This window comes from Notothenia coriiceps, unplaced genomic scaffold (assembly GCF_000735185.1).
Source record: "Notothenia coriiceps isolate Sejong01 unplaced genomic scaffold, NC01 NC01_scaffold00017903, whole genome shotgun sequence".
NCBI classification, from domain to species: Eukaryota; Metazoa; Chordata; class Actinopteri; order Perciformes; family Nototheniidae; genus Notothenia; species Notothenia coriiceps.
The window spans coordinates 20,849-44,537 of NW_011350604.1; the positions used below are offsets into that span (position 1 = coordinate 20,849).

Below are 23,689 nucleotides of genomic sequence, written 5' to 3' on the forward strand. Positions count from 1 at the left end.
ACACACACACACACACACACACACACACACACCCCTGATGCTCCAAGTGCTCCCTGGCCTCTTCAGCGGCGTATAGCCTCAGCGACAGCAGAGGAGCCTCCATCCATCCCAGAACATCTCTGCTGCTCTCTGCTCTAAGTGCATCTTTGTTGTTATATATATTTTATTAGGCGGGCAAGCATGTAGGGCCAGAACCACGATACATTTGTTAGGAATCACTGTTTCCCAAAAATATGGAGCTCAGAAACACAAACAGCACCCAAATCTAGAGGCATGTTGAAATGTTAGCCACAACTCAGGATACAACTATTCAAGTTGTTTTTTTGTATGAGATAAATTACCTGACCACTTTTTACAATCTAGCCTGACAACCATCTGGCTACACAACAACTGATATGTGTATCCAATCATTAGAAAAAAGGGCCTGCAAACCTTTCGTGTTACAAATCAAGGACCCCCTGCCCAAGAAAACAAGTTAACCCCAAGAATCTGTAACGGCTTCAGTTGGATGAGGAATTTTGCTTCAAGGGGCCAATAAGGAAGTAGCACAGAATCTACTTTCAGAACTTCACTGACCAATATTTGCCACCAATGTCCGCACTCGCAGCAATTGTCATTCGAGTGGATGATTTCCTTTGCATTCATTTCCAGTGTTTTTCCATTGTCTAAAGAACGACTCACATGTCCTCCACGGTGATTTCCTTGAGGATCTGGCAGTAGTCCACGTTCCACACAGCCTGGTCATCCCAGACTTTGGAGGCCAGCAAGATGGCTCCCAGGACGATGCGCTTCCAGTTACAGGGGCAGATATCCAGCTCAGCGTAGGTCAGCAGGCGCTCCAAGTACACCTTGAGGAAGAAGAATGTTTAACGGTCAATATGATACAAAAAACCATTCAACATAATCAAACACCATTTAGTTTTAGCCCTCCAAGGGAACAGGTTGAGGCACCCCTGATGAAGTGTTGATACAAGTGTACCTGTATAATTCCCACTTCTCAACTAATGTAGCATCTACTAAAACTGTTTTAATTCTTGTAACATGTTCGCCCTTGAGAATGATGGTATTGTTGTGTTTCTTTCAAAAATATTTCTCAGTGGAAACAGAACAAGCCAGAGCAAATCAGTGTGTAGGACTTTACTGCCCTCTGGTGGCCGGTTTGTGATAACACCACAGTATTTAACAAAATGAAAAGTCCTAAAGCTCGGACTTACTAGAGTAACAATGGCACATTCTGCAGTGAGCTGTGCAGCGCTGAAGAGCGTTCTGACGAAGCGGTAGATCACTTTGTGTTCTGGGTCCACACGGGAGTAGTCATCTGGCAATGGCTCTTTCTGTACGGGACAAACAGATCACACACGTGTCTGAATGAAGCAAGTACCATTTCATATTATACATTATTCCAAACTAGTTTGCCTCAAATCTCAGATCTATGGCAAATACACAACATTAAAAGATACCAACATCTTCCTGGACATACAGACAAAGTGACAGACGAATGAATGCATTAAACCAAACTACTTGCTTAAAGTGACTGATTCTGAGGAAATCTATTTATGCTACTCACTGATAAGGGGTGCAACTTCTCATCAAAAATGTCCAGTGACCTGTTCGAGTCCCTAAAGAACACAAAATACATTTGTCAACACACTAAAAACTCAAACTAGTTTAAGAAACATAAAGTGTCACAAATGTTATTATTAAAAGCAAATTAAATGATTAAATGACATTTACCTGTTTTTGATGTGGTAGTATATTGCTAACGTCACGCTGGAAAAATAACAAAAAGAATGAGGAAAAAGACAAATATTAATTCAGTGTTATTAGTTTTGGCCTTTAAAAGCTTGGGTAAAAACATTCTTAGTGGAGCATATTATGCTGCGTGCGTGTGTGTGTGTGTGTGTGTGTGTGTGTGTGTGTGTGTGTGTGTGTGTGTGTGTGTGTGTGTGTGTGTGTGTGTGTATAAGCCTGTATGGTGTTGCAAAACATTAGCACACTTTCACAGAAGCTTCATTTAAACACGCTGAGATAATCCTGATTAAATTAGATTTTCCAAATTCACCGAAATATTGACATTACAGAGGAGTGTCCGGAATGAGGCGTGAGAGCATCTGCTTTAGTCACACATCCATTAGGTATTACAACAATGTGATGCAACAGGACTTTCTCGTGTGAAATGAGTGACTTTTGGACCGCTCCGTGTGTTTGTGTTTCTCTGTGTGGGGAATTCTCTCACCATTTGATTGTGCTTTTGAGGTTTGGCTGGCTGACGGTGTTGTCATCTATGAAGATAGTTGAACAGGAGCTGTATTTCTTTGACAGCTGACCAGGAGATACCTTGAAACATAAAATCAGCAACTAGAGTTTATCACAGGGCAGGATCTATTTAGACTGGTTCCACACTTTTGAATAGCTGCCCAATACTTGTGTCTAAAACCATATTGCTTTGCTCATTTAATCTGTAAGGAGAACTGAGTTATGATCAACAAATACATTTTGACACTTACATGACTGATATGGTTTATGTGGTTGCTTTTCCTCTTGTCTCGTACTGTACAGGGAGAGAAATGTTCAACAAAGACAAACAAGAAGAAGAAACCTGTGTCCAGAGTGTAGAACTGTATCTTATAAAGAATTAAGTGGAGTTTTAACCTGAAACCTTTTGTTGATTGTTAACCTGCAGCTAATAAAGACATCTACAGCAGTTTGAGTATAGAAAAGAACATTTTTAACAAGTTATCAACTTAATCATTAGCAATGTAACCCTCATTTAATAAAGCTCTGCAATTAAGTAGTAAGGACCGTTTTAAACCACTCCAAGGATTACAACAACAAGTATTACAATTCATCTCATGTTTTAATATTCATCCCTAAATCATGTGTTTCAGATGTTTGTGCTTCTAGGGATCTCTTGCTAAACAGCTTATGTGAATCATCGGGGTGTGTGCCATGTTAGGATTGCTCACCGTCTGTCTGGGACTTGTACAGGAAGATAGTGCTCGCTCGGGCATGGTCAGACGGGTTAGACTCAAAGGCCAGCTCTGAGAAAACAAAGTGTTCATAAGCGCTTTATAACGACAATCTGTCAAAAGGCATCTTGTTGCTGCTCTGCTCTCACTTGTGGGTAGTGATGAGCCAACAAAGAGAACAGGAAGTCATTAGCGTACCCATCGACCAAACACACTCACATAGTGTACTACTGCAAGTTGTCCCTCACGACTAACTAATAATGCAACGCAAGTCTATGGATTTATTGCACAATATTATACTAGTGAGGGTGGCTGCGTCACAGGTTTGACAGAGCTTCACTAGGGAAGAAATTGCGTATCTGGTTATGTCTTTGGGTTAGTGGATGCAAATGGCTTGACAGCAAACAAAACACTTTAGAGAAGAAAATATGAACTGGTGCAATGTGTATATAAAAATGCTACCATTGAAAAACAGTTCACTTTTTCCACAAGTACCAATGGTTGTTGTATAACTGTTCAGATCTAGAGAACGTGTTGCCCTCTGTGTTACCATTTAAAGACAACAAGTATATAGACCAGTGGGCAACTGTCTGTTAAAGTGAGAATAGACAGACCTCTTTTGTCCGAAACATACATTTTGGCAGTCAAGTATGGCATGGCTTTAAAGTCTTCCACAAGTAGGCTTCTTTAAAAACAACTAGCAGATATAACTGTTATTCCACAATTGCAAACATAAAAACAGCACTGGTTTATTCACATGCAAGACTTTAAGAATTGTGTTCTTATCTCAATCCATGCAGACGGCACATTACATAAAAGGATGGGGATTAGGGCATGGCAGCATTTGTGAAGCAGGGACAGCAAGAAGAGAGATGAGGAATGTAGGAAGGACTGCTGGACAGATTCTGACCCTCACCCTGCCAACAGCTGCCCTCCCCACACTGCACTCACATACTACTGTCCACAGCAACATGTCTGGGATGAACACTGCCTGTGTCGAGGAGTGGCGACACAAGGACTTACAGTACAAAACTTAGCTTGGGCCTACATCAATGGGAGATATCTGAGATGCTTTTCTGAGAAGCTTTTCTATGTGGTCTAAAGCAGAGCTTGTGATCACAGTGTGAGCAAAAACAACTGTCAGGACTGCCTGAAGGCCATAGGCTAAGCTTGATTTGATCCTGTGTCTTTTTAACACGATAAGTCTATGTAAATGTGACTAAATAAAGCAAATGACAACATTAAGTTTGTGCAAAGATACAGGCACGATTCAAAAAACAAGTTAGCTATGGTTCAGTGGTGATCTCTCTCCATTAAAACTGTATCCTTCCCCCACTCCACTCATAAACTGGGCATGGGCATAAACCTCAGGGTGGCAAAAGACAACATTTATGCTTTTTATTGCCAATTACTGAGTGATTAATATGGTGCCCAGGAGATGATGAGTTTGTTTTTATTTCTGATGTGATGCCAGTGTGATCAAGAGTGCAAAGAATGCCCTCATCATCATTGCAGTGCTGGCACCAGGATGGCAATAAACAGGTCTGGCAACTTGGCCATAGCTAGAGGGAGTCTGTGTGCATCTCCCTGCAGTAGAGAGATACTGTCTTTTACACTGAAAATGTGTCTTGTTTGTGTGCAAATTATTATTTCTAGGGGCCCCTTATGCTGACAAGTAACTGTATACGTGCGTGCATATGGAGTGTATATTTGCTAACTGTCATCAAAGTCAGTGTGGTGTTCTTTGAGTCATGTGAAGAAGCTTCTTCACTATGACAGTGACTAGATTCAGATGAACTTCCCTTTAAACAAACAACATGGGTGTGTCCTGTACGGGTGCAGTAAATTAGCTGTTTAAATCATCATAGGTTTTCCCGGTTATCTGGTGGGACACCTACCGTCAGGGACCTCTCTGTCGCTGATATGCTGCAGGTAGGGCAAGGTGTTATCATCGCTCACTTCCGTGCTGGTCTCCAGCTCCTCCAGCCGCTCCGCTGGTTGTCTCGACGGTAGTTTGGGGCTTGACTCGGGAGAGACGCAGCATGTCACCGTGTTTCCCATTCTGAATCGGGATAAAGCTCCACACTATTCCAGCCAAGTCCAAGTAGTGCAAATATGTGTAGCTAGCTCAAATTAGCCTCCTTCTGCTTCATACACATTACCAGGCTTTTCTCAGTATTGGGACTATCTTTGCGTGCTAAATCGCCGCTGTCCGCCAACTCCCTGGGATCGCATTCCTGTCCAGTTGAGGGTAGAAGAGTCAAAGAAGAATTAGCCACTCAGGCTCACCCTGTAGTAGAGAATCGGAGTCGTCTCATGTAATATTCGACGTGTTCTAGCAATAAAAACTAGCAGTTGTTAGTTAAATGCAGGGTTCAATTCATTCATTCAAGATGAGTGTAGCTGCTCGGTAACGTTAGCTAGCTAAATAGCATCATAGCAAGCTAGCTAACTGTCTCCTTAACTTTTTTTTATTACACGTTTTTCTATCGTGTGAACACTATCGACTTAAGAAAATATACATGAGACGAATTCAAAACGTAAGTTTCTGGCAAATACTTTTTCGACACTTTTCAAACAATCCCGCAGATGTCTTCTTGCTCTCGGGTCTGTCTGAAGCCAAATCTAGGCCGAGGCTTTTGAGGCCTCCAGTGGAAAATGAAGGTAAAAAGAGAAAAATCCAACCAAGAATGTAAAAGTGCAAGAAATTCTCAATGAGGTCTGACCGACTAAGCTTTGTTTCAGTTCCTCATTGGAGAGCCAAGTTTGGTAGCTGGACCGTACTCCACCATCAGAGCCTACACCCCTTCAGATTTGTGCTGGGTGTCCTCCATCTGTTGCCGGAGCTCACATACGGCTCGTCTTGGCACGGAGATGTTGTAGTCCCGCCTACTTAGAAATTCCATTCACTCCCATTCGCTGCTGAATCAAAACATGGTCAGTTTAATACCGCTCATTGGTTGAAAGAGCTGTCTGTTGGAGACGATTTCAACTGATGAACTGTATATATACAACGCTACTATTTTTGTATCGTCACCGACCCACACCCTTTTTGACAGTGGAAACTAAAGCCCATCATTTTTGTATCTGTCAATAAATGCATACCTCTTCATTGAAGTAATAGGTGTTTTTCCCATTGCTGCTAATAAAAGGGAATAAGATTGATATAGTATTTTGTACTAGAATGCATTCATCTGAAAGGAATAGTAACCAGATAATAGGCAAATAAGACATTATACCAGACATATGATAACATTATAAAATAAGATGAATTAATATGGATTTAACAACTCTACATTACCGAACATAGTTCAAATTAGCTCAGACATGGTTTACTGAAACAACATCAAAACGTTTGCCATACTTCAGTATAATAAAAAAAATATTCAACTGCATTTTAATATAAAACAAAGACATTGAAATATATGTTTGTGTTTAAATAGTTCCCCTTCATGGCTCATCAATGTCTGTCATTAGTGAATTGTTCATATTTTACTTTATTTGAACAGCAAAAAAATGCACAACCATCGTCAAGAGCAGTTTATTGCAACATAGCAAGTGTTTACAAAAGAGTAATGTAATCTCAGATTAACAGCATTTACAAATAATAGGCTGGTGGTATGTAACATTTGTTTATAATGTTCAAACAAATGGTATGTAATGCATTAGTTAGTGATCTTGTCTCTACAAGATACTATACAATACATGGCATTTTAGATTGATAACTTTTAAAAGTGTCAATATATAAACTGATCACATTAAAAGATAGAAAAAATGTTATTATTACTATTCTAGAAATTCGGAATATATAATTTTACATACACGTATAACAATCTGTTTCATGCACAAGTGAGGCCGGTGGGCATGAACTGTTCTGCCACAGAAATTAAAACATTTTAGGTTTTGTTGGAAAGATATTGTGTAAACACATGACAGAGTTGAGCTCGCTATATAAAAAATGATTATTACAAGTTTTTTTTTCAGCACCAGCACTGGATGTGTGAATTAAAGGAGTTGATTTTCATTTATTTTTTCAGAATACACTTAAAAAACCAACAAACTTATGTAAACCCCTGACGCTGATATTTCCTAATAAGTGCTTCTTTCAAATTGACCATTTCCTCTCCTTTCTCCCTCAGTCGGTCTACATGAGCTGATTCATCAACGCCTTCTGAATTACTCTATATAAGAGGTGATGCTGTGATCGTTTTTTATCAGATTCGACCCATTAATTCTTTTTATTTTACAAATACATGCTGTACAATAGAAAAATGTTTTAAACTACAAAAATAAAACTGATATAGCTACCATGAAAATGTGATCAATCACAATCAATTAAACATAAATTGTGCCTTAATTAAATGAATTGGAAGATATAATAATAGGTTGCTTCTAAACTAAAACTGAACTCACAGTTAACAACATTACAAAGTACAGATCAGTCTGAAGCCACCAAAAGTTCTGCAGTTAAAAAAAAGAAAAAGGAAATGAAATGACATGATATATGTTGTGTTCCTGACTGCTCTCTTTAGAGTCCCTCTTCTCTACAAATAGACACAGTTCATCCTTAACAGGGTACCGCACTCCAAAATATAACATCTCCAACAAAGGCCTCTTCTCTTACACTTAGCTGCCATGACTGCGGTAGGCCTGGTGGATTACATGAATACACTCACATACATTGTTTTATATTCTACATTGACCCATTTTACAAATATGCAAAATTGGTTTCATACAAGCCATAAGAACATTTTCCATATCAAATAAAAAATAAAAACAGGTCTACACATGCTGTAGAGTCTATATACAGTTATATATAAAAAAAAAAAAACAGACGAATACGTACATATATCTTTTCAAAAACCTTGTACACTTCCATAAAATTGATTTATTTGAAACAGAACAAACATTTTCATGGATTATTAGTGTTGAATTTATGTAAATTTAGTCTATATCTCATTTAGATTTTACAAAGAATACAAAAAGAATTATTATCATACATCTACGCAATCCATATCTTACCACCATCTAAAGGCCCCTACACACCAATCTGACACCAAAGAACACGTCCCGTCGGACCCGACTGTTGTGTCGCCTCACGTCTCCTGCGTCTTTGCCAACAGTCACACTGGAACCAAGCCCCCAGGAAGTGCGCCGGACTCTGATGAAAATATTCGTTGTGTCCAAACGGCGGTACTACAATTTACGTATCAGTCCGTGACGTCACTTGGCCCAGAAAGACTTTTTCCCATTGACTAACATTGGGAAAGAGTCTTCTGTAAATCAGCGGATAATTACAAAAAATAAAAATAAACTACCCAGTATGAACTATTGTATAGCCCTTATTATAATCATTAGGTCCTTAAAGTTGTGAAATGCACTAAAAGCCGAATCTAGATTTATTTTCTCTCTCCATTCATTCTACTGAGCCAAGTGGGGGGGGCGGGGCTTAAGGGGCGCATGCTCTGTGAGCGCACATACGGGTTCTTCTGCTGTGACAGCCAGGCATGATGGGTAATCTGTGACGTTTCGCTCTCTCAAAAGTTGGGCAATTTTGTCCTCATGCGCCAATGAGCAGCTCTCATAGGAAAGAACGAGACCCCGCCTCCGACGCTGTATCCAGTTCTTATTATACATCCATGACTGGAAAACACCGCAAAGACTTCAGCCGACGGCCAAGTAGCACGTACGAACTGCGTGGCAATAACTGTCCTTACTAGCAGGCGGCGGTAGTGTGTATTCGTCATTCAAAAGAGGCAACAACCGGAGACAGACTGCGTGATAACCGAGAAGAAGAAGAAACAGACTGCGTGATATAAAACAAAACCAACCAAATAGCGTGTGTGTTCCATTTTCACTCTACAGCGGAGAAAGCTCCATGGGCTTTCTCCCCAACCTGTGGTTCCAGATGAGAGTTAAATGAAATCTCAGATTTGTCTTCTAATCGTTTTGCCTTGGGGTCCTCACTTCAGTTTAAGCTTCTCAATGCCACTGATTCCCGCTAAGCCCTGAACAGCCATTAGAGTTATTTATTTTAGCCGACGGCCTTTTCCGACACCTCGGGTGGAGGTGTCCCGGCACGGCCCGAAAAGACAACAACGGGTCGGGACACACCCTTGCGTCCCATCACTTGCGTCGGTTTCCCCTGTGACCTAGTCCTTCCACCCAGGGAAGCATGGAGAGACGCAAGGAATACCAACGAGAAGCAAGGGAAATTAGTTTTTAAGAGCATGGGACCCACTGGCCTTGCATAGGAACACACCCTCTTTTTTATTGCATTTAGCACCTCTAATATTTATATAAATAATTGATGGAAAAATTAGCTTTTATTTCTCAGTACCTTCCAGGGTATGTGACCTAATCACTCAAAATCAATGTTGGGTTCAAAGAACTACCTGCCTGCATAGGACACACCTCTTTTTATTGCATTTAACACTCTAAATATTTTTATATTAATATGTGAATGGAACAATTAGTTTATTCTTCAATAACCTTCCAGGTCATGTGACCTAATCACTTAAAAATAATGCTGGGTCAAATAACTACACTGGCTGCATAGGACACACCTCTTTTTATTGCATTTTAAGCACTCTAAATTATTTTAATTAATTAATTTGATGGAAAAATAGCTTATTTCTTCAAGTACATTCCAGGTCCATGTGACCTAAATTCATTAAAAATCAATGTGGGTCAAAGAACTAACACTGGCTGCATAGGACACACCTCTTTTTTTATTGCATTTTAAAACTCTTAAATATTTTTTAATATTAATATGTTGATGGAACAATAAGTTTTATTTCTTCATATTCCCAGGTCATGTGACCCTAATCACTCTAAAAATAAATCTGGGTCCAAAGAACTACACTGGCTCATAGGACCACACCTCTTTTTATTGCATTTAACACTCCTAAATATTTTTTATATTAATATGCTGAATTGGAACAATTAGCTTATTCTTCCAAATACCCTTCCAGGTCATGTGACCTAATACACTTAAAAAATAAATGCATGGGTCAAAGAACTACACTGGCTGCAATAGGACACACCTAATTTGATTGCATTTTAATACTCTAAATATATTAATATTAATATTTTGATGGAACAGATTAGCCTATTGCTTTCAAATACCTTCCAGGTCATGTGACCTTAATCACTCAAAATCAATGTTTTTGGATCAAAGAACTACACTGGCTACAATTGGACACACCTCTTTTTTAAATTGCATTTTAACACCTCTCAAATATTTTTAGATACATTTTTTGATTGAAAAATCAGCTTATGCTTCAATACCTTCCAGGTCATGTGAACCTAATCACTCAAAATCCAATGTTGGATCAAATAGAACTACACTGGCTACATTGGAACACACCTCTTTTATTTGCATTTTTTAACACCTTAAAAAATATAGATACATTTTTTTGATGGAAAAAAGCTTATTGGCTTCATACCTTCCCAGGTCATGTGACCTAATCACTCAAAAATAATGTTGGATCAAAAACTACACCGCTACATTGGATCACACCTTTTAATTGCATTTTAACACTCTAAAATATTTATATTAATTGTTTGGATGGAACAATAGCTTATCTTCAAATTACTTCCAGGTCCATGTGACTAATCACTCAAAAAATAAATGCTGGGTCAAAGAACTAAAACGGCTCAATAGGGAGCACACACTAATTTGTATCGCAATTTTTAATACTCAAATATCATTAAATATTAATATTTTGATGAAAATTAAGCTTATCTTCAGTACTTCCAGGTCATGTGACCAATCAACTAAATAAATGTTTGGGGTTCAAAGAAACTATCACTGGCTGGCATAGGACACCACCTCTTTTTTATTGCATTTTAAACACTCAAATATTTATTAATATGTTGATGGAAACAATTAGTTATTTCTTCAATACCTTTCCAGGTCATGTGACCCTAAATCACTCAAAAAATAAATGCTGGGTCAGAAGAACTACACTGCTGCATAGGACACACCCTCCTTTTATTGCATTTTAACACTCAAATATTTTTATATTAATATGTTGAATGGAACAATTAGTTTATTTCTTCAATACGCTTCCAGGTCATGTGACCAATCACTCCAAAAAATAAATGCCTGGGTTCAAAGAACCTAACTGGCTGGCATAGGACAGCCCCTTTTTATTGCATTTAACAACTCTAAATTTTATATTCAATATGTTTATGGAACAATTAGCTTATTTCTTCAAATACCTTTCCAGGTCATGTGACCTAAATCACGTAAAAATAATGCTGGGTCAAGAACTAACACTGGCTGCATAGGAGCACACCTCTTTGTATGCATTTTTAGGCACCTAAATATTTTATTATTCAATAGTTGATGGAACAATCTAGCTTTATTTCTTTCAATACCTTCCAGGTCATGTGCCTAATCACTCCAAAATAATGCTGGGTCAAAAGAACTACACTGGCCTGCAATAGGACACACCTATTTGTATTGCAATTTAATACTCAAATTATTAAATATTCAATATTTTGATGGAACGATTAGGCTTATTGCTTCAAATACCTTCCAGGTCATGTGAGCCTAATCACTCAAAAATCAATGTTTTGGATCAAGAACTACAAACCTGGCTACATTCGGACACAACCCTGCTTTTTATTGCATTTTTTAACACTAAATATTTTTAGATACATTTGATGGAAAAAATCAGCTTTGCTTCATACCTTCCAAGGTCATGTGAACCTAATCACTCAAAAAATAAATGCTGGAAAGAACTACACGGCTGCATATGGACACACCTCTTTATTGCATTTTAGCATCTAAAATATTTTTAATATATAATTTGATGGAAAAAATTAAGCTTATTCTTCAGTACCTTCCAGGTCATGTGACCTAATCACTCCAATCAATGTTTGGGTCAAGAAACTACACTGCTGCATAGGACAACTCACTTTTTATTGCATTTTAACACTCTAATATTTTTTTATTAATAGTTGAGGAACAATTAGTTTTTATCTTTCAATACCTTCCAGGTCATGTGACTAATCACTCAAAAAATAAATTGCTGGTCAAAAAAGAACTACACTGGCTGCAATAGACAGCACCTCTTTTTATTGGCATTCTTTAACACTCTAATATTTTTATATTAATAAATGTGCAAATGGGACAATTAGCTTATTATCTTCAATACTTCCAAGGCAATGTGACTAAATCAAAACTCAAAAATTAATGCTGGTCAAAGAAGTACACTGGCCTGCATAGGACAACACCTAAACTTTTTAAATTGCATTTTTAATACTCTAAATATATTAATATTATAAATTTGATGGAAAAATGAGCCTTATTGCTTTCAATAATTTCAGGTCATGTGGAACGCTAATCACTCCAAAAATAAAATCTGGGTCAAAGACAACAATGGCTGCAATGGAACAAAAACCTCTTTTTATTGCATTTTAAGCAGCTCTAAATACTTTTTACTATTAATATGTGATGGAACAATTTAGCNATGTGTGCTTTGCTTTGAAAACTACTTAGTGTGCAGAACTGCAGTAAGTAAAGTCAGTCAAAGCATTCAAGTTGGGTTATAACTTTAGATTCAGACTTGATTTCATTTAGATAAAAATTGCACCTTGTGTTGCTGTTAGGCTTGTGACCCTAATTGTAATAGCATCTCACATGTATGTTATGGAGGAAGAGAGAAACTAGATGAGAACATTTAAAATCAAGACTTTACTCTATTATTTGTCATTTTTTAACAATGTGCCATCTGCTGACACACACAGCTCTAATTCCTAAAAAGGTTGGCAGTTATTAGCAGAATTTATGAATTTTATGTGCAACTGACTGAGCTCGCCTGATAAAGAAATGTCCGACTCTTAATTTTGCCAAAATCTTTTATGATAACGTTTCTCTACAATGACTAGGATGAGTACAGTGTTGTTCTAACCTGTATGAGTGTTTGTGTAATCTTCCAACATTAGGACGCAGGCTTACAACAGTTACATGAAGAAACATTTTAACTAGGGCTGCACGATATAAGGAAATGATATGTTCAAGTTGAATGTCCTGATAACGATATAACTTGCGATTAATAAACAGATTAAAGGGTACTGTTATATGTATACATTTAAATTGACTAGACTTGGATCTTAAAGAGCTGCAGAGTTTATTCATAGATAAAACTGAAATCTACACTGTACATTTACTGCCATGTGACTTCTTTACCGCTATTTTTCTTTAAAAACATGCCTAAAACAACAAACGCGTTGTATGCTAACAACATATATATTGTTTTATGATAAATGACAATAATATCTATGGGCCGAACAAGCCTACCTGTGTTTGTCACTCTACTTGCAGGAAGACAAACCCAGGCTGAGCAGAGGGAAGTCTCAGAGAGTAGGGCTTAGTAGTGTCGTTGCTTGTTTGCTCACATTTCGATTACTGCCCAGATCAGGCTGCTGATTGTGTTTACTGACCAAAATGACTTCTTACTGGCCTCGGGCCATCAGACAATCCTTATTGTTGAACAGCGACGGCTGTCGGATTGGCCATAGAGTTAACAACAGGCCCAAATCCGACACAAATATCATCTAAAGACAGAGCGTAATTTAAAATAAGTAACAATTTTGAAAGTGCAATATTGCAGTCTTGTGCACTGTGTTTTTTCCCAGGGCAATGGCGACAAAAAAAGCTATATTGTGCAGCCCTAATGGGAACCTTTGTCCACAGCTGATTTGATTGATGTGCTCTGTTACTGGAAAGATTGTGTATATTTTAAATGAATTATCATCGACAGCCTGCTGAAGTGGATGTAGTTAACCAGTTAAGCCCCAAGCCTGTTTTTCAGGTCTCAGGCTCGAAAATGACATTCCCAGAACAAATGACTATATCTTCACTTCTAAAAGGGGTAAGATAATAATCTTTTTTCTCAAAGCAATGATAAACCTGTGAGTTGGATATAGAAAAAGTCAGAATCAATATAGAATTGTTTTATTTTAAAGTAAATTCAGATTGAACATGTCAATTATAGTGTCCGTCCAAAAAGAACACATTACTTACAGTGAAAAGAAAACCACCCTTGAATGATGGGATCGGAGACTAAAAGCTGTAGGAATCCAAACTAGAACATATAATAAGTACCCTGTATCAAGATTGATGCAAAACAAGTGAAATTTGACCTTTTTAGAGAGGTTTATAAAAAGAACACTTCCATTTGGGTGGATCTTCCATATCTCTGGAACCCATCGGTCGATTTTGATGATTGACACCTCTTTTTAACCGATAGAGCCAATAGAATCGAGAGGGAAGTTCCTAAATCCATCTAAACATTACCATTGGTGAATGAGTGATGCGCAGCCAGCAAGCCCAAAACCGGAAGCTCTCATACACTCTCGTAGTTCTCATAGCAACTATATATGAAAACTCTGTTTTTGCCATAAATATGATGATGGATTATCAGTAATCATTTCAAAGTGACACAGAGACATTGGATTAACCTTCAGCAACGTTTATATGCGTTTTAATGCCATTGAACAAACTTTTGATCAGAAAACAGCAAAGGTAAGACATATTTGCCGTTTTGGCCCCATAAAGCTAAGTTGTCTGGTGTCGCCTTCGCTGCCCTTAGTTTTGGTCGTGGAGTGATGATACTTATACCATTGGAATATGTGGAATCTCAGCTTTCATTTGATATCTTGTTTGTGCAGAACCGATGAAGTATAAAATATTTCTACCGTGAGCATTTTTTTGCTTAGTGCTAATTCAGAGGCTTGGTATTACCCTTGTGTTTCGTTTAGCTAAAAATTGTTAATATTGTCTGATAGCTGAGTTTCTTCCCGTTAAGTGGGTATGACACATTCATAGTTTGTTAAATGTTAAGAAGCCCTCAGACGCTGTTTCTTGCAAGATGTTGCATCATGGGGCTTAACTGGTTAAAGGAAAACTGGACTGGCCCGCTGTGTGCTAACTGGAGGGCCAGGCACACATTATCAAACAGTCAAAGTATTTAAAGAGAACTGAAATGCTACTTAGCCCAGCTCGGTGTAAAGGACGGGAACTATTCAGATTTATGGCAGTAAAGGTCTTTAAGGGCTTTCAGTTCTTCGATTAGTGTCTTGTTTTGGTTCTCCAGGATGGCCACTCGGTTCTCCACACATTTAACATACTCCTTCTTCTTCCTGCGACATTCCCGGGCTGCCTCTCTGTTGGAAGGATAAAACATAGTTTGTCCCTCTGATTAAATTAGGGGGGGATTTAGTGGAATATTTGATTAAATGCATCTACTCCAAACTGACTTCTAGGCCAGCTGGTTATGAAATGTGATATTGGGGCATTTCTGTCACAAGGACAAAGCCATAAATTGAGACCAAACACACAAATACAAAGATTTCCCCATTTTTCATACCTGTTCTTCATGAGGCGGACTACTCGTTTGCGGGTGACCTCCACTGTAGCGCCCTGGATGGGCAGGGTGGGGGACGAAGCCATGACCACCCCTGGGGCGATGGTGCTGGTGGGGGCTGTTCGGAATTGATAGGCCTGCATGTCACCAGAGGCGGCTGAAATGTGTGGTTGTCAGAGAGTAGATGTTAAGTCAAAAGTCAAAGTCAACTTTAATGTCAATCTTTCAGTTTGTGTGTACAGACAGAGATCGAAATAACGTTTCCAACAATCCCGAATACAACAATACAAATATGTATAAAATATGTATATCTTATACACAATCAACAATTATTAAATTGGTTATCTTGGTAAAAATCACTTTTCTTGGAGAATCAATATTTTATAAGCTAGTTTGGATGAGTAACAAAAGTAAAGAAATATATATATTTACAACCAACTACAGAAAATGAAAGAGAATAGAAGTGAAATTAGACTTTTTAGACCATAATAACATAACATAGGTACATTAGAGAGTAATGAGTCGATGTGCTAGTTGCAGCCTTTTTACACACCACTCAGTTAATACTGCCTACCTTGGACCACCACCTGGTTACTGGGAACCAGAATCTGCTGACCGTCGCTGGTCTGAGCGTACTGCAGGATGGTTGCCCCCTGCTGCGCGGCTGATGCGTTGCTCATGGTCAGAGTCTGGATGCCCTGGACTCCATCTGTACCGTTGTTAGCCAGCTGAATGGCTCCACCCTGTGTGATTGCAACTGTGTGTTGAGAGGGGACAAATTAGAGAATTCATTCAATGAAAATCGGTCCCTATGATATGCTCATTGTAAATTCCTAAAAATAAATATTTGGATGAAACTTTTGTCAAGAGGTGTTTAACATTCATCAAAGATGTTGGAAGAAATGCACATTGAGACAATGGGTGAGTAAACAACAAGCTACTTCAATGAAGAAAATAATCAACCTCTTGGACTACAGCAAGAAACCAAATGGCTGAAGCACCGCCCGGATACATCACCACGAGATGCTTTAATTAGGTGTTTAAAGATGTGTTTTTATAGAAGGCAGAAGCACGTTGGCGGACACACAACTTGACATATTTTCAACTTATAAAGTTGTTGTGGCAACAACTTAGCAAACAATTGATAAGTTACACATTTACGCAGGTGCATATGTATACGTATATGCACAGTCTGTCCCTGCAGGTTTACATTTTTCTGGCTAAATTGCTAATATCAAATAAATGAATACACTTTTTAAGACATTGTGTGCTTGTTGGTCAGTGTTTCAACATCAGGAATAATTAGATTTTGTTATAAGAGAGATATAATTCAGTTTATATAGAGCATTTGCTTTTACTCCTCTACAAACCATATATTGTGATATATTTTAACTTTATTAATTTCAATAGAATCAAAAGCCAAAAACGTTGGGTATCACTGCAACAGAGGTAAATCACAAAACATATTATTATAAACGTGGGTGAACCAGTATTTTCAAAGATAATTTTTAAATAGTTTACACGCATTAAAAATACATCCTAAATAATGTTGCCTTAACAGAAAGAAGTAGGGGGCTCCATTGATCCATCACTCACTGTACTGGCCGCTGCTGGTCTGGTAGATGGGTGTGGGCATGGTGACGGTGGTGATTGAAGGTGTTGCAGCAACACATGAATCCTCCTCTGCCTTCTCCTCCTCGATACGAGGGACAGCCGGAGCGTCGGACGAAAGGTCGTTCAGGATTTTCCTGTTTGGACAAACCACCATGGGCCAGTGTTAGTGTGATGCTATGATTTGAGGTGGTTATAACAGACTTTTTATCGACATTTTAAACTCACAATGTTAGTATTGATGGTAATTTCTGTCCCACAAACAAGTAATCTTCATTGTTTTGGGTTTTTAATGAAAAAGAGGGAGGTTATTAATAGAGCACATTGATTTAAGCCCCAGATTGTAAACGCGTAGCTATGTTTGTTGCAGCAGGAATCACAAGTTAACCGTAAAAATGTTCTCTTGCAATGAAGGCAGCTCTAAACGTTTTCTAGATAGAGAGTTAGAAACAGGGAGAAATGAAAAACAGCTTTGGTATGTAACCTGTAAGAAATTAAAAAGAAGCAACCAGAGTTTTTTTATTATTAATAAAGTTTAAATATAGTAAATATAAGGTCCATGTTGTATGGTCAAATGAGCTTTAAAAACCTCAGAACTGACCTGTATGAGGGGCGTCGGGACAGAATCTCTCTGCGTTTCTGAGAGTCGGTCACACTGTCCACTGACTCCTGTGAATCTTCACTCTCTGCTATGGTGGAGATCTGAAACACACAAACAAACCTTCTCACTTAATGTTCTTTATATTGTGGCTTACTTTCAACAGCACATAAAACCAGTGTTGTAGGGGTGTCTGAGTGTTATACCTGCACAGTCTGGATCTGTGGGGACTGGATGACAGACGGCTGAGCGACCTGGATCACACCGTGCACCTGGACCGTCTGTCCGTTGGGAAGCTGGACCAGTGTTACCGTGGGACCTGTTCCTGAGGTGAGGCCCGACGTCATGGTCATCTGAAATTCAGAAGTGATGTCACCATGCATACTGCCATGTGCACTTATTTGTTGCATTTCAAATTGACATTGTTCAACATTTTTGGAAACCAACTGCACTTCCTGAGCAGAAAGGGGCTCCTTCTTCAACACCTAATACGTTTACATCTGCGTTACCTGGGCCAGAGTAGCGATCTGAGCCTGGGTGATGTGCTGGGTCTCCGTCTCAGTCACAGCAGCCTCCGCCCCCTGCTGAACCTCCACTGACTCCATCCTCATCGGTTGAGCTGCGGAGACAGATTTGGAAAAGAGAAGCCGTTAGAACTCAATGTTTGTTTGCAGCAACTCAGAAAACCAAACAAACTCAAAATACAGGCAAACGGAAATAAATCATACCCAACAGCTGTCAAGGGAACATCATTTCTGAGTTAAATCTGTTCCCTTGAAAAAGGTTCATAATAACTCAAACAACTTAAATCTGTGCCAGAAACTTTTTTCTACTGGTTTTGTTCTTTTTTATATAATTGAATTGCTTGTGAGTGTTGTTCTTTGATCTGTATTTGGTGAAATATTTGCTGCTTCAATGAGAAGCTGATATTTATAAATCTGTCAATAACAACAGCTTAAGTTTCTATTATTGTTACACATTTCTGCCACCATTCAGGAACAGGGAAATTGGCTGATCTGTTACACTAATACTCAGTATAAGGCAAGTTCATTTATGTAGCACCTTTCAGCACACGGCAATTCAAAGTGCTTTACAAAATAAAATAAAAGACATTTAAGAATAAATACAGCAGAAACACAGTATAAAATGGCATTTAAAAACAGGCATTTTAAAAAGCAAAGATAATAAAATAAACACTACAGGTATAGAATACATGAATAAAAGCCATACTGCAGTGTGAATATGAACAGCTCAATCAAAAGCGGCGGCAAAAAGATACGTTTTTATTCTGGATTTAAAAGTATTAAGAGTTGCAGCGGACCTGCAGGATTCTGGGAGTTTGTTCCAGATGGTCGGGGCATAATAGCTTAACGCTGCTTCTCCATGTTTAGTTCTTACTCTTGGAACAGAGAGCAGACCCGTCCCAGAAGACCTGAGACTCCTGGATGGTTCATAGTTATGCAGGAGATCGTTAATATAATTTGGTCCTAAACCATTCAGTGCTTTATAAACCAGCAGCAGTATTTACAAATCTATTCTTTGACACACAGGAAGCCAGTGTAAAGACTTCAGAACTGGAGTGATGTGATCCACTTTCTTAGTGTCAGTGAGGACTCGAGCAGCGGCGTTCTGAATCAGCTGCAGATTTCTAATGGATCTTTTAGTGAGACCTGTGAAGACACCATTGCAGTAGTCGAGTCTACTGAAGATAAAAGCATGGACAAGTTTTTCCAAATCCTGCTTTGACATTAGTCTTTTAATCCTAGATATGTTCTTAGGGTGATAGTATGCAGACTTAATAATTGTTGTAATGTGACTGTTAAAATTCAGGTCAGAGTCCATGATTACACCTAGATTTCGTGCTTTATTTGTTGTTTTGAAGTCTGCCGACTGAAGCTCTGCGATTACTTTTATTTGTTCCTCCTTTGCTCCAAAAACAATAATCTCAGTTTTCTTTATGTTCAATTGTAGAAAGTTCCTACTCATCCAGTCATTGATGTGCTCAATGCACTTACTCAGTGTTATAATTGGAGAATAGTCTCCTGGTGACATTTTTATATAAATTTGGGTGTCATCTGCATAGATAGGATAACTTAGGTCGTTGATCATTTGGGCTTGGTCATTTTAAAAGTAGCTCCCTTGCTGAAAAAGTGTGGGCACCCCTGATCTAGATTATGCTTTTTTAAGAGCGGTTTAATGACTGCAGTTTTCAGGGCCTGAGGAAAAACACCCGAGTGGAGAAACTTGTTTACTATGTGAAGTAGATCTGAGGCCAAGCAATGAAAAACAGTTTTGAAAAAGCCTGTAGGTATAATATCAAGGCAGCAGGAGGAGGATTTCAGATGTTGAATAATGTCCTCCAGGTCTTTATCATTTATCAAATGGAATGTCATGATGTTTGAATTGATTTTAAGTGGACACAGGGACAACACATTTGCTGTACCTGACACAGAGGCACTGAATGCTTATCTGATTTTCGTTAGGAGGCAAATTCATTGCAGGCCCTGGTGGATAGAAATTCAGAGGCTACTGACACTGGGGTTTTATAGTGTTCGGAGGAGTGGGCTGCCATTATGTACGGTGCCCGGGCAGCAGTGTAGGAAATGGTGCCTTGGTCAGGGACACCTCGGCAGCACTTGGTCTTTCGGGGACCTTTCGGTTCCCAAGCCAAGTCCCTATTGACTTCGCCACCACCGCCCTATCGTTAAAATACGTAGTATATTCACGTTCTCCTGGCGAGACCTCAAATAATCTTCATAATATCTATCAAACAATAGATCCTACACATCCACTTGACGTAGATTTTAAAAGTACAATATACATTCTCGCTAGAAATCGAATCAAAAAGCATTTTAATGACCAAACTATCCTATGATTTAGGATTTTCCACAAAAAATAAGTCGGGTGACCGCGATGTTTTTTTTTCTCATGCTGGGAAAGTTTGCGATCACGTGACATGGACACTGGTCATTAGAAATTAATGGGACATTTTTTTTTTTTATCAGTGTCACGGTTTGAGACGATTATTTTTGAAGATATTACGTCTTGCCCTGTGGACCAACGTAGCTATTTCACGTTTTTTTGTGAGACTGGGTTAAATAACCTGGTACCAAACGTATGCGAGTCGATCCAACACCATGCTGTGGAAATGAGGCAAAAGGTTAACTTGGAACAATATTCAGTATGAAAATGTTATCTTGTTTCTGTGATCCTGCAGGTGTTGGAGCCAGCCCATATGTTATTAACTGCAACGTCACTATTGACACCCAGGACTTAGCCTTAGGACGCAGCATCGCCACAGCCATGAGGGAGTCGACCACCGGGGGGCTGCCGGGGGTGCAGGTGCTGGCGCTGCCACATGATGGCGCTGTGGAAATCGCATGTAATGTGGAAAGCGTGAAAGGGCGTTACCCTAGCAACATGACTGCAGGAGAACCATGGCCGAGTTTCAGCATCCAGGGCCAGCCCTACTGCCATGCTCCAGCTTCTCTGATCACTGCAAGAGTGGCAGAGCTGGCAGGGAGGCAGGGGATTGGAACAAAGAACACAGCGCTGGTGGGGTTTACCCCCCACGAGTGCAGGGGCCTGGCAGAGTTAGCTCTGTCACAAGGGATTGCTGAGTTCTGGAAAGAGCAGCACAGGATCAGAATGTGAAAATAAATAATTGCCAAAAACAGGAATCCTCATGCTTCTTTGTTTTATGTCATATTAATTTGTTAAGCCCCCCCCCCTCTGTTACCATTGCTAACCCTGTCAAGCTTCCCGTTGATGCATGTTTGCAGTTTAATGTAATGGTGGCAGATTTACCTCTCAAATTCTTAGTTATTGTTTAATCAATCTTTGATCTCACAAAGCTAAATATCTGTTTCTAGCCAATTGTTCATAGCTGATTTTATCATCTGTCAGCTAACACTGTGTCTTCAGAAGGCTTATCAGACATTCCTGTGTCTTATTGCCACTATGGAGAATATTGTGTCATCCTCTAAACACACCTGCTGATCAGTGCCATTCTAATCTGACTCTTGCAGTTGAGGAGATTTGGGTTTTTGTTTAGTTTCTACCAAACCAAGACTAAAAGCCATACATCCCAGCATGTCATCCTCCAGAGTGGAATTTGAATGTGTTTGGCATTTCCTGTTTGGAGCAAATAGGACACTTGTGTTTACTGATGAGTCTCTGCTGATGACTCTTACCATGATGTTCACCATCAACCTTACAATGCATGACTCTATGGAAGTCACCATCTGTGCGTAAAATAGCTATTTTTATCACAAGTCATGAACTGAATCTTCAAGAGGCATCCAGCGTTTGGAACTGTTTAATTTTGTATTGTATATTATTATAGTTTAAATAAAGCAGCTTGTCAATATATATATATACATATATATATATATATATATATATATATGCAGTGTGTGATGCATGTGATGAACCATTAATATCGTGAAGGCGAATTACGCCAGAGGACAGGTCAGGAATGAACTGGAGCGAGATGAATCCACTAATTTCTTACAAAAGGCCAGCACAATGCATTGAATAGCAGCACATCATGCAGTAAGGAGGTATGGATTTGAATCATTAGGCAATAATAATGAGCTATACGGATGGAATACAAAAGCAGGGTCGGAGTACGTTTTTAAAGGGAAAAAAAACACTTAAAGATGATGTTTAATTTAAGCCATATATGCACAGGATATTAGTGATTCTTGAGCCAATAACTAGGCAGTTATTGGCTCAAGAATCACTAATATCCTGTGCATATATGGCTTAAATTAAACATCATCTTTAAGTGTTTTTTTTCCCTTTAAAAACGTACTCCGACCCNTTTTATTCATTGTATTGTATACCTGGTGTTTAATTTTATATTCTTGCCTTTTTAAAATGCCTGTTTTTAATGCCATTATACTGTGTTTCTGCTGTATTTATCTTAAATGTCTTTTATTTTATTTTTAAGCACTCTTGAATTGCCGATGTGTGAAGGTGCTCCATAAATGATACTTGCCTTATACTGAGTATTCGTTAACAGATCAGCCATTTCCCTGTTCCTGAATGGGGTGGCAGAATGGTAACAAATAGAAATTAAAGCTGTTGTTATTGACAGATTTATTAATATCAGCTTCTCATTGAAGCAGCAAATATTTCACCCAAATACAGATCAAAGAACAACACTCACAGCATTCAATTATATTAAAAGAACAAAACCAGTAGGAAAAAAGTTTCTGGCACAGATTTAAGTTGATTTGAGTCTATTATCCGACCTTTTTCAAGGGCAACAGATTTACCTCAGAAATGATGTTCCATTTGACAAGCTTGTATGATTTATTTCCGGTTGCCGTATTTTGAGTTTGTTTCTAGTGGTTTTCTGAGTTGCTGCAAACAAACATTGCAGTTCTACCGGGCTTCTCTTTTCCAAATCTGTCTCTCCGCAGGCCATCAACGCGATGAGGATGGAGGTCAGTGAGAGGTTCAGCAAGGGGGCGGAGGCTGCTGTGGACTGGAACGGAGACCCAGCACATCACCCAGGCTCAGATCGCTACCTCTGGCCCAGGTAACGCAGGTGTAAAACGTTTAAGGTGTTGAAGAAGGAGCCCCTTTCTGCTCAGGAAAGTGCAGTTGAGTTTCCAAAATGTTGAACAATGTCAATTTGAAATGCAACAATAAAGTGCCATGGCAGTATGCATGGTGACATCACTTCTGATTTCAGATGGACCATGACGTACGGTCTCCCTCAGGGAACAGGTCCCACCGGTAACACTGGTCCAGGGGCTTCCCAACGGACAGACGTCCAGGTGCACGTGTGTGATCCAGGTCGGCTCCGCGTCTGGTCATCCTAGTCCCCCACAGATCCAGCTGTGCAGGTATACACCTCAGACACCCCTACCAACACTGCGTTTTATGTGCTGTTGAAAGTAAGCCACAATTAAGAACATTAAGTGGAGAGCGTTTGTTTGTGTGTTTCGATCTCCACCATAGCAGAGAGTGAAGATTCACAGGAGTCAGTGGACAGTGTTGGGACGACTCTCAGAACGCAGAGAGATTCTGTCCCGCGCCCCTCATACAGCGTCAGTTCTGAGGTTTTAAAGTCTTTGGACCATCAACATGGACCTTTTATTACTATATTTAAACTTTAT

At 39.1% G+C, this 23,689-nt stretch overlaps 3 protein-coding genes across 5 annotated transcripts in view; 1 reads left to right on the forward strand and 2 right to left on the reverse strand.

Moving 5' to 3' along the window:
* Window positions 1-5,824, reverse strand: part of ccnyl1 (cyclin Y-like 1) — a 9,690-nt gene extending 3,866 nt beyond the window's left edge. For both annotated transcript variants that reach the window (XR_798951.1, XM_010777272.1), the window contains exons 1-8: window positions 4,868-5,824; window positions 2,967-3,041; window positions 2,508-2,551; window positions 2,237-2,337; window positions 1,735-1,770; window positions 1,568-1,619; window positions 1,215-1,334; window positions 682-848 (exon numbers count right to left, since the gene is read on the reverse strand). Coding sequence is in view for 1 of the 2 variants with exons in the window: in XM_010777272.1 (XP_010775574.1) it covers window positions 682-848; window positions 1,215-1,334; window positions 1,568-1,619; window positions 1,735-1,770; window positions 2,237-2,337; window positions 2,508-2,551; window positions 2,967-3,041; window positions 4,868-5,030 (758 nt within the window). In the remaining variant the exon portion in view is untranslated. The remainder of the gene's footprint in view (window positions 1-681; window positions 849-1,214; window positions 1,335-1,567; window positions 1,620-1,734; window positions 1,771-2,236; window positions 2,338-2,507; window positions 2,552-2,966; window positions 3,042-4,867) is intronic.
* Window positions 5,825-14,239: 8,415 nt separating this feature from the next.
* The window catches only part of creb1b (cAMP responsive element binding protein 1b), an 11,662-nt gene continuing 2,212 nt past the window's right edge, over window positions 14,240-23,689 (reverse strand). For both annotated transcript variants that reach the window (XM_010777275.1, XM_010777274.1), the window contains exons 2-8: window positions 18,068-18,177; window positions 17,765-17,911; window positions 17,562-17,662; window positions 16,946-17,097; window positions 15,924-16,106; window positions 15,353-15,506; window positions 14,240-15,149 (exon numbers count right to left, since the gene is read on the reverse strand). In XM_010777275.1, coding sequence (XP_010775577.1) covers window positions 15,005-15,149; window positions 15,353-15,506; window positions 15,924-16,106; window positions 16,946-17,097; window positions 17,562-17,662; window positions 17,765-17,911; window positions 18,068-18,169 — 984 coding nt within the window. In that variant the 5' untranslated portion in view covers window positions 18,170-18,177 and the 3' untranslated portion in view covers window positions 14,240-15,004. The remainder of the gene's footprint in view (window positions 15,150-15,352; window positions 15,507-15,923; window positions 16,107-16,945; window positions 17,098-17,561; window positions 17,663-17,764; window positions 17,912-18,067; window positions 18,178-23,689) is intronic.
* The window catches only part of LOC104950719 (Krueppel-like factor 7), a gene marked incomplete at its 3' end in the record, with an annotated part of 58,917 nt that continues 58,227 nt past the window's right edge, over window positions 23,000-23,689 (forward strand). Inside the window, exons 1-2 of the mRNA XM_010777276.1 lie at window positions 23,000-23,106; window positions 23,263-23,347. Coding sequence (XP_010775578.1) covers window positions 23,000-23,106; window positions 23,263-23,347 — 192 coding nt within the window. The remainder of the gene's footprint in view (window positions 23,107-23,262; window positions 23,348-23,689) is intronic.